An 11,450-nucleotide genomic window follows, 5' to 3' on the forward strand; every position below is an offset into this window, starting at 1 on the left:
TTGTTAGACTATATATTGATGTAGTTGTAACCTGAACTGAAGGTGTAAAGAATAAACATGTTATTCCTCTTCTCTTTTTTTAATATTGCTGTAACTGGGACAAAAGATATATAGAGAATAAGTAAATATGTTCTCTTCTCTTCCCTTCATTTTGCACATATCTGTAACTCTACAGTTCTTGTGGTATTTGGAAGTAGAAAAGAAAAACATTCATATTTTACTCCATAGGGCAAACAATCATAGTATTTTATTTCAAAAAATAGTGCATATAATATAACAATCATCCGATTTTACCACAATCTTTTTATATAGATTTCCTCCTCTGTTATATATTGCTACGTGCAAAGCTGGTGATGGTAAAAATAGTATCCGCTCCTTGGCGACATCTAGTGGCTAGTGAGGAGGTGTGACACCTTCCAGACCGTTCATATATATTGGGAGGCTATGCTACCGAGCACGCTGGAGAGATTTTTTGGTCGAGATTTCTCCAGCATTGAGTAGGCTTTTTTTCTTATGATAGTGCTAGTCATACTTACGCGAGATTATTATGAGCAGCCGATGTACCAAAAAAAAAAAAAAATCATTCTCGGGGGTAACCCCAATTGGACTTGCTTAGGCCGTGACATTCATGATTAAACTATTATTAGGCTACCAACCGCCGCACCCCACCGCACATGACCAACTCAGACCACCCCCTAACTAACCAATCCTTATCCCCCCACACTTTATCCCTGGTCCTCTTTATTTATTTGGTGATCCGGTTACCTAACCCAGAACACCCACATGTTCCCCACACTCCTCCTACGTGACCAAGGGGGGCCCACCATCAGATGCCTCCAACAGCCACACACACATAAGAACCACCAGCCCCCCCCTTGGTTTCGCCCAAACCTTGTCCTTATCATGCTTGGCCTCACTTTTTGTGCACCCAAACCACTAAAGACTCTAAGCAACAGTAGAATATCTTGCAAGAAAAAAAGATCAGTCCTGGGTCTGAGTCTAGGTCATTTCAAAAACCAAAGCATATTTTCTCTTCTCCGTGGGCTAATACGATCCAAAAAGAAGAGAGCAGCGATACAAGCTTTTTTTAAATTAACTGGAGTAATTTAGGTGCTGCTGCCCTTCTTCAAATGGTCTGATGTATCTATAGACATGGGACTGTGAGTTTGGAGTATTAGTTTGGCAGCCACAAGTATCGCTGGTTGGAAAGCCGAGATGGCAGCACAAGCAAATGGGTTGAGTGTAACTACTTGTGGAGGTTGTGGCTTCTGCTTCTGCTGCTGCTGCTGCTGTTGCTGCCGCCAAGGGCTCTGAAGGTGGGGACCTTTTCGGAGAGTGGCAAGGGAGGCTGATCGAGAGGTCTAAATTGAGGTCTGGGAAGCGGTCCTCGTCGAGGCTGGCGCCGGAGCTGCGGCCCTCGTCGCCGGAGCTTGCGGGCTTGGCGGCGGTGGCGCCGCCGGGGGCCTCTTGTTGCTGGGGGCCGGCGAAGGGGCCGCCGCCGTTGAGTGGGCGGTGAGTCTGGGGGTCGAGGCCTCGGCTCAGGAGCTTCCTCTTGATGTGGGTGTTCCAGTAGTTCTTGATCTCATTGTCAGTCCGCCCCGGCAGCCTCCCGGCTATTAAAGACCATCTGTCACAATTATTTAAAAACAAAAAAAATATTAACGATCACATCAAAAGAATTATTATTATTATTATTATTATTATTAATTTTTTGAAAGATTGTTTTGAAAAGATTGTTTTTCTCTCACAGCTTCCATCCAATTCGGTCTTTTGTGATGAAAACGCATTGTAGATGGGGTTGGAATAGTTTCTGAAGCTCGGTAAAATTTTTTAAGCAAAAAGAATTAATCCTAAACTTCTGTAAAGTATGTATGAGGTGACGAACTAATATATAGAACATGGTGCATACTTGTTCCCAAGCAAGCCATGGAGCTTGATGATGAGCTCGTCCTCCTCCTCCGTGAAATTGCCGCGCTTGAGATCGGGCCGGAGGTAGTTTATCCATCGGAGCCGGCAGCTCTTGCCGCATCGAAGCAAACCTATAATCACGAAAACAATTCAAGAACAATATGATCATCAGCAAAAAATTGTTCGATCTCTTTAGACGGGCTTTTCTTATGAGGAAAGGAAAGAATGAAAGAGACCTGCAGCCTTGGGGAGGGATCTCCAACAGCCTTCTCCATGGGCTTTGATGTAGGCTATGAGCCGTTGGTCCTCCTCCTTAGTCCAAGCTCCCTTGTTTGTGTGAGCCTTCTCGCAGCATGGAGACCTACCCATAGTATAAAAGCAGTGTTGCTGCTAGGACTAATAGCTAGTAGAGTTCTTTGTGGTTGTGTGAGAGGAGAGATCGAAGGGGAGATCTCAGAGAAGAGGAGGAGGTAAGAGAAGAGAGGAGGGAGGGGAGGAGTTCTGGTTTTGGCCGTGGTTTGTGTCCTGTTTCTTGCGGGTGGGGATGAGCAAGTGGAAGAAGGGGAAGAGAAGAGGGGGGTGGATTTATATGAGAGGAGGGGAAGTTGTGGGGAGCGCCCATTGACTCGATCCCCTTGGCCCATTTGACCGAGTTGGTGCGGAGGGCGCGAGTGGTTACAAAGCTTGGGGGCTGGATTTGGTTGGTAGGTCTACTTTTACGTGAGTGTTTCGTGTTCCATTTCATTTCTTTATTCGCTTATATTTATCACTTTATAATTTGATATATTAGTTTAAGTTTATAATTCCTCCCCCTATCTTTTTATCTCTTTCTATCTCCATCAATAACTCACTTCCACCGACAATTTTTTTACACCTCACGCTCGCTCCTCCTTTTAAGCATTCTAGAAAGCCTAGCCAGTGTTGGTGCGTGGGCATGAGTGTGGAGGAAAGAGAAAGGGGGGGGAGAGAATCTAATTTGTTTGGTGACCAAACCTTCTCTCCCATCAGCCCTCCTCTTGTCGTGGAACAACTTGTGGCTTTTGTTTACTGCTTGCTTCTTTATTCCCTATTGATGCATGGAATTCTTTTGACCGAGGAGGCAATCTAATATTATTGGTATGGTTGTGGGAATTATTATCTTAGTGCATTGTTAACATTTCTCAATGCGAGTCCAAAGCATATGCTGGCTTGTTAGCCTCCCATGGAGTCGAGTTTGGCTTTCTTAGCATGCTTTCCTTGTTGCCGATAATGGAAATGGTGACGTAATGTCGCGTTAAAAACATAATGGTGATGCAGCGGTGATTGATGCTTGTGAATTGTTCGACTCGTTCGATGTCTAGAAGCCAAAAATGGATACTGCAACGACTGTTGTGCTATCGCTTTGGGGGTGTCATTTGTTGTTGATGTTGTCGTTTGTAGGGCGATGTAATTGTGATAAAAATTAGGGATCGATTAGCGTTAGTTGAACAACCCCAATATTGAATGTCTAGATTGATTAATGTTTAATGACAAAAGTTGTGCAATGATGAGGCCAAATCAATGTCCATGAATCATCCATACTAAGACCGTTGCAACATACATTTTACATAGAATTGGTTAGCCTAGAGACATGGGAGTATACGATATCAAAGTTGTGTTGATTATTGTGAAATGATACGCGAGAAATCGTCATAAGATTAGCAATCACCATTGGTCGATCTCGGTCGACAACTGGTGGGAATAATTGGCTGGATGGTTGGCCATTCAGCTTTTCGATCAAAAAATATATTTAAAATACGGTGCAAAATGATATTAGAGTCTTCATTATAATTGCTTTCCCAGTGTCCAAGCGCATATTCCGAGCAGTAGAAATCCTCTGCAATTAGATGACAGCTAAATTGACCATAAAATCCAAAAAAAATCATACCGATCTTTTCTGCAGCCTAGCCTCATTAGAATTGATGTTCCTAAGCTTTGCATTTCTTAATTCCACCTACGATCAAGTCTCTTACTCATGGACTGAGGTGACTATCAATTGTCTCAAAACAAATTTTGATCATTTGAATAACTGTCATGGGCTTTCCAAATGTCCATGGAAAAGCTAAAGATGGGGCATGAATTATGAAATCTAGTTATCCCATTAAACATATATCTAAGGTGTGTAACTCTGGTGCCAAGGTCAAGCTATTTATGATGGTGGGCACCTACCAGTCCCCCTGTCCCAATCCATCCCCTTAATAAGGAAGAGGTAGAAACAGAGGAGAACAGGAACAATCGGTTCCTGGAGCTTTACAAGTCCAACAGGCAGGTGTGTGTACTTGATTCAATAAATGCCCATCTGCACCGAGAACCACTCTCACCAACCTATCATCCATCCATCCCTCAATCTCGGTGCCCTGCTGACCAAGTCAAGCAAGTGGCCCGTGACCATCCCCAATGGAAGGAAGAAAAGGTGGTGCATGTGGGGAAGAACCATGGTCACAGACCCTCATGCATGGGTGTGGCTGTGGACCAGGGAGGGGGAGGGGAAGGTCCCAAAGGTCCTACAAGTTGACAAAGAGGGGCAGCTTTATTCTGGGGTCAAGTGGGGTATTTATTGCATTCCTGGGCTTAAAGAGGGAGAGCAGTAGAGCACCGAATGTCTCACTACTCACTGTATCTGAGCTCACTCTCTCTCTCTATCTCTGTTTCCCTTCATGTTCGTGGGCTGTGGGACTGCTGAGAAAAAAAAACAGAGATGGCAAAGGCCACCTACCCGCCATCCCCTCACGGCCTCGGCTCGACGTACAGTGTCTTTAGTGGAATAAAGCTTGGGAGCTGGGGCTGAGATTCTAGAGAGAGAGGGGTTGATGGGTTTTTGGTATTACCTAATCATCTAGGTTGGATAATTATGGCTGGTCAGTGGTTAAGTTGGTGGGTATTTATGGCGACCTCAAAGATGATTAGATTGTTGAAACTCAAATATGTCTTTGATGTAGATGAAGGAATCCATGAACCATATATGTCATTCAATTCTTTGTTAGTCTATCCTTGATCAATAAATTAAAGAAATAGATGATGCATAGAAGACTAAGACAATAAGCACGTAGCCTTCATCAAGGTTGTTGTTTATAGAAGATTAATATTATTTGTCTTCTACAGTAATACAAATGCCTAGGCGTCTCTCCATCTTCAAGCTCCGAATCCATCTCTTTTGAATCCCTTGTAGACACAAAATGTATCGGATGTTTTGTTTTCCTTCTCGCACACAAACGTTGCACAAGCTAAATATTAGTAATGTAACATACGAAAAAATTCAGAAATATCAAGAAAGAAGTAAAGAAGAGAAGATCGTGCTGAGATGATGATTTTTTTTTTCATGATGATTTGTCATAAACTAGAAAAATCAATGGAGAAATAGAATTTAAAAAAGATAGCATAAAATTATGGAGTCCTCATAAATAAAGTATTGCTAGCTCCTAGAATCATTACTCATAAATAAGGTATTGCTATCCTGCGCTGTAACTTAGAACTCTTATCTAATTCACATTTCTTTTGTTTTGTTTCTGCGCATACTTCTTAAATTTTGAATGCACAACGGAAGCTAGTAATTCTAAGTAAAAAATATAATTTGTTTCTTCAAGCACCTAAGTGCATGAAGTACGGCGCACAGGTTGGTGACCTAATTTGTTGATATGGTACAATCCTAATGCGTATAGATAAGCAATGTGCCAAGTTCTATAATCTTACCTATAATATCCTACTAAGTGGAATGTTCTATCATGCCATGTACAAAAATTTGGTGTCATGGGGAGTGGCTGGCCACTTATATTACACTCAACCAAGTTCACTCTTGGTGCACCCATAGAACTTGTGATTTGTGTAATGCTGATAGTTTAGTCACACTCAACCAAAGGCAGATGAAACAACCAATGAACATTTCAGCCATGAAGCATGGCACAAACACTGAAATAGAAAATACTACCTCTATGGTGCAGAAGAACAATTTGATCCTGATGTAGACAGGATACCAAATGCCAAATTATATCACTAGATTTGGGGGTTCATGGCTTGTAATTTTATTCTAATGGCATAGTCATGTGAGTTCTAGAAGGCTTCCACCAACTCTTTTATATTCTTTCTCTCTTAAACTAACTAGTACTGCCATGGCCCCAACAAAGGACAGCCATTTTGGCAAACCAACCATAAAAGCTCTCCCAACCAAACAACTCTCCATACCTCACCAACCATTCCCATTGATTTGGTTCCCATAAATACATATATGAGCTCCACCAACCACTGCTTTCCAATGTTCTTCGCTTTAGTTGTTTCAAAGCACAGCATATGTACCCATAACCGCCGTTCCCGGCCCAAATTGTGAATCTGCACTAACTTCCTACACTCCGGGCTGAAAGACATCCACCAACTAAAGTATTATTCCTAAAGAATTCAAAGGATGGCTTTCAAAAACCAAAAAAAAAGGCAGCTTTTGTGGCCTTGTGGATACCTTGGAGATGCATACGTCTTGCAAGATATCTTGGAAGATGACTCCTTGCAAGCCTGATGGATGCGTGACATCTCTGAAGGAAAACATGGGCAGTTTGATGGAGCAACTTCTTAGGATGCAGTTATCTGGTTGCATGCATCATAGCTCTTGGCTGGGAAAATGGTGCATGATGTAGTGTGCTCATCAATAAGATCATGGGCTTCAAGTCTCTCGAATAACTTCAGTATTATTTGTTTGACATTCATATGAAATTAACTTCCTTTCTTATACTGGATTGATCAGAAAGGCTATTATTTATTGAAGCATTTTGGAATATTTTGCTCTGGCCTAGGTGACTTCATTAATAAGTTGCTGTCGGCTTCCAATCATTGAATTCCTGGACCCTTGTAAGGAACTCAAGCTTGGCCCCTAGTAATATATTCCTAATGGGGTCCATGGCCTAAGCTTGTAAAAGCTTCCAACAAGATTTTAGGGCAGTCATGATTTCTACTACTTGGAAACATATCAAGTAACTAGCCTGGTGTTTGTAAAATTCTTGAATGGATCATAGAGGAACTTTAGTTAATACATTTCACTATTCTGTCCATCAGGGCAAGCATGTCCACAACTCAATTGGCATGTAACTAGGGAATGACAGTGGATCGAATAATATTCGTCTGGATCTATTTTCGTATCCGAATCTACCCGGATATGAATAGAAATTTGAGTATCCAACTAATATCAGTATCCTTATCCACATCCGTCAAAGAAAAATGAATATGGATATGGATAGACAATTATCTGATCCGTATCTGAAAATCCGATTCGACTTGTTATCCTATTTAATTTTATATAACACTTATGAAATTTTAAGAAAAATAAATGACTATATTAATATGTTATTAACTTAATTTATCATCTACTAAGTAAAAATAAATGGTCTCATTTGAAACAATTTCTTATTGGATTCACTCAAGTCGATTCGAACCGTAACATGTTTAATTAGATGCATGTTGTAGCCAGCTGGTATTGGCTTAAGGGCTGATACCTCGACGGGACATAGTGTTGCAAGTGTTAAGGGACCAAATCAAGAGTTCAGAGTAGGGTTAAAGGCAATTATTTGACTCTCTTGCACCCAATTACCAAGGATGAAGTTATGAGTTCATAAGAACATTGGCCCTCCTATATGGGATCATTAATAGCACGAGATCCACCCCACTAGAGAGAGATTCTTTCATTCAATGTCAAGCAACTAGCATTGGTAGGTCACACAAAACCATATAATATGTTACATTCATATCACGGTAACTTGTCTATTAAGTCTGTACAATTAGCTTCATTTAATCATCGACATTTCTTTATTCAAGAACTAGGACAAATAGAAGCCCAGCTAAGATAAGGACGAAAGCTAGATCAAATTTAGATTTCTCTTCGTCACCAACTATTAGCTGTTCGGCACCTTATCCCCAAAGATTTGCCCCGCAGAAAATCCAAGATTGTATTCCTCAAAAAGTTTTAAATCTATTGCATCCACACACGAGATTTTAGAAACTCAAACATGGCATACTGCTTATAACCTTTTATTTAGCCTTCATTTGCTGTGCATAAAACCTCTTAAAACTTTAGGGTGTATTTGGTTCGCGATCAAAATCAAAATTAGAATGAGAATTAGAATAGCCATATCCCCTAAAGCATTTGGTTCAGGACTATAATCGGAATCAGAATCAAAATGAGATTTAAATAATTGAGGAGAATGATGATTGAACATTTCTCTCTAACCAAAAAGCCAGAGTGGAATTTATACATTTCCATTCCTATTTCAAAGTCCAACTCTCCTAACTAAACATGCCCTTAGTTCCATCAATCTCCTCAAATTTGCATCCTAGCAGGCAGACTTCCCCATTGTTTGGCCCATTTCTAGCCCATCCCTGGATCTCCATGGGAAGCTACATTCACAAAAATTTGAATTCAATTTGCAATGTGAACATGTCATTGCTCTCATAACCAAGGTCTCTTCCACTGCACACAGAAGAGGACATTAAAATAACCAAGGCCTCCTCTGGGTCTTCGATTCACTGCATACATGGACTTCATTAGGCCCACATTGGATGATGGGCCACGAGCTCCAATAAGGAGTGGCAACTGGCCAGGCAATGCTGCGGTATTGGGCCAACAGACCCGAGCCTGGGCTTATATGGATTTCAAGTACCCCCGACAAGTTTTCTCAAGGAAAAAAAAAAAAGTAACCCCTACAAGACCAACTCAGGAACGTGCATGGATTGGGTCCAATTAGGTCGAGTTGCATGAACCTAACGTCGGTGCGTAAGCTTCAGTTAGAAGCACCGAACCCATTGATTTGCTCGACCAAGTGAATCTTAGATGCATTTAGCTGTTAGGACTATTATATGCACCATAGAGTACTATTACCAATCACCTGCTTGTAATCACCACTCGCTCGATTCATTTAAAATTTGACGATCAGGAATTGGTATAAAAATGGTAGGATTGATTCAATCGGCCCCTCTTGCATTTAGCTAATCATCGACTCCCATATCTCCCATCGAAATGATCTATAGCCATGGTATGTGGTGGAAATATAACATCTATAGCAAATTAAAGCCTTATCCCATTTACTGAGTGGTTAAATGTAAATGAAAAGGCAATCACACCTACATTTTCCCCCAGTTTATATACATGCATCCTCATTATAAAAGTTGCATGCAATTTGAGTTGTAGAAGATCTTTTATCAGTTTATCATTAGCTTTTTCTGCTTTACACGTACAGTTTCAAACATAAGTTTGGCATGGAGGTCTCTTAGAGGGTTGCACCAAAGAGCTGCGTTTGAACCTACTCAAATGTTACTTCTTCATGGTTCCAATATTACGTTTTTTAAGTGTTGGAGAAAAGCTATTGCTCATTGTGTAGTTCATTACTTTTTTATTAAAAAAGTCTTGAAAGTTGCAGAAGAACTGCCTTGAAGTAATTATTCAAGATGGTTCCTTAACTAAAGGGTTTTTCTGTGGTACTTCAACAATTTCGTACATGAACTTTTGATTGACATCGACCATTTATTACAAAATGGACGGCTAGGTGGATCTCAATTTGACTAGTAATATCTGATTCCATGGCTAGTACTACACTAGCAATCAAAGAAAGGTTGAAGGGTTTTAATGCATCCCTACCATGTTTCAAAGAGTCCAGAGAGGAAGCATATTGTATCTCATCAACGATATAGATCTCAATACAATGAGAAAGATTGGTGCTAGTGAAGCCTGGAGACAAGATAACAGTCATGGGGGGCATGTCTGAAGAAGCATACATTATCAGTTGTTTCTCCATCCACTTAAAACTTTTGGAGTCAATTAGTTATTTGACATGGTATTAAAAGCCAGTTTTGTTGGAGATTACGGGTTTGAATGCTTATATTTTAGTTATTTATTTAATTATTCATGGTCATTTGTTATTCTAATCTTGGTGACTTAGGATTTATATGCAAATTCGTAAGATTTTGAGATTAATTAGTTGCTCCACAGCAAGATCAATGATAGCTTATCTAGACAAACATGGGTGAAGACTGGATTGGAAGCGAGGGAAGAGATGAACGGTCAACGGTGGGGAGAGCATGTTTTTGAGTTTTTTTTTTTTTAAAGAAGAAAGTACTTCTCATAGAACTCCCACAAACTCTTTCACCCATCATCAAAATTTGTCCTTCTACCTGAATAAAATATAATAAAAAAGTACTAGAGTCAAAACCCTTAATGATTACCTCCATGCTTGCTGTTACAAAATGGATGGGTTTAAAAATTTCATTGGATGGGATGCGGGTCCACAAAATCTATTTAAAAAGTCGTGCCAACCACATGAGTAATACCCACTTTGGGGATAAATTATTGCCTACATTGCATTCGCTCCATGCACGCTGCCAATAACTGCCGTTGGTTTTTATACCCATTCATCAGCTATTATCTCGATACTTCATGCAGCAATCAAAGTTCATGATCAGCATATGACGATGCTGGTGGATGTAGTATAGACAATAATTTTTTTGCTCTCAGAATAACAACTTAATTAATTGTTATAAAAAAAATTATTTATCATGAATGTTAAACTACTTGCATGCACTTCCATCCTTTTTTTAGTAAATATAGAAAAAAAATTATGTATGTTGAAGTTGTTTGAATTTGTCTTAAAATATTATGTACCACATAAACTACAAATTAAAGTAGAATATAAATAACAAAATTATGTAGCAAAAAATAGAAATAAAATATAAATAATAAAATTATGTCGCTCAGATTAAGAGCAAAATGTAAATAATATAATAACCAACCAGCATCTTAAAGAAAAAGAGCCCTTAATTAATCATATCTAATTGATGAGTTGCAACTTTTGGTGATAGCATTATTATCTCATGCTTAAAAATTTGCAACCAATAGTTTCTCATGAGAATTTTTAATATTTTATGTTATTCAAAAATTTTATAAGGACATATACCGACCGCGGCAAGTTCATTGATAAGCTGTATTTTAAGCATCTCTGTCCAACCGGTTCACTTTATCTATTTTTCCATATAATCACAAACACCAAACCATGCATGGATGCACGGGAAACTTAGCTTTTCCAAACTGAAAAAAAAGAAAGTAATCTTGCATCGAAGAAATATAATCCATAACTCATAAACTTCTATATTGTACTCCACCGATAAGAAGTATAAAACCACATGAATACATTCTAAACTTGTACATAGGTCATGATCCCATCAAATTATTACCAATTTGATCCACAAAGATATGAGGAAGGACAATCCATGAAACATTGCAATGCTAATTCTAGTAGCATCAAGTTATCAAGCAATTATAGCTACATACCTATGGTATTTATTGGTTGCATCTAACTTACTTCGAAAAAATATATATATTATTATATTATAATTTACATGACTCCATTTAAATAAAGTTCAGTAATGTGGAGCTTTGTTTGTTTCCCATCTACATGGCAGCCGGCAAGTCTTTTCCATGTCCTTCCAATATAAAAACAAAAGGGCTTTCCAGATGTCCCAAAATGGAAACCCCCGCTTCCGCCCCAAGAGCGTGCGAT

At 39.5% G+C, this 11,450-nt stretch overlaps 1 protein-coding gene across 1 annotated transcript; it reads right to left on the bottom strand.

Moving 5' to 3' along the window:
* Positions 1–996: 996 nt before the first annotated feature.
* Positions 997–2,509, bottom strand: LOC103701316 (myb-related protein 308-like). The gene is made up of 3 exons (XM_008783334.4): positions 2,145–2,509; positions 1,910–2,039; positions 997–1,627 (listed from the first exon to the last, which is right to left on the bottom strand). Exons 1-3 carry the CDS (start codon positions 2,275–2,277, stop codon positions 1,093–1,095), a joined length of 798 nt encoding a protein of 265 aa, XP_008781556.2. The 5' UTR covers positions 2,278–2,509; the 3' UTR covers positions 997–1,092.
* Positions 2,510–11,450: the final 8,941 nt, after the last annotated feature.

This window comes from Phoenix dactylifera, chromosome 14 (assembly GCF_009389715.1).
Source record: "Phoenix dactylifera cultivar Barhee BC4 chromosome 14, palm_55x_up_171113_PBpolish2nd_filt_p, whole genome shotgun sequence".
In the NCBI taxonomy this organism is placed as follows: Eukaryota; Viridiplantae; Streptophyta; class Magnoliopsida; order Arecales; family Arecaceae; genus Phoenix; species Phoenix dactylifera.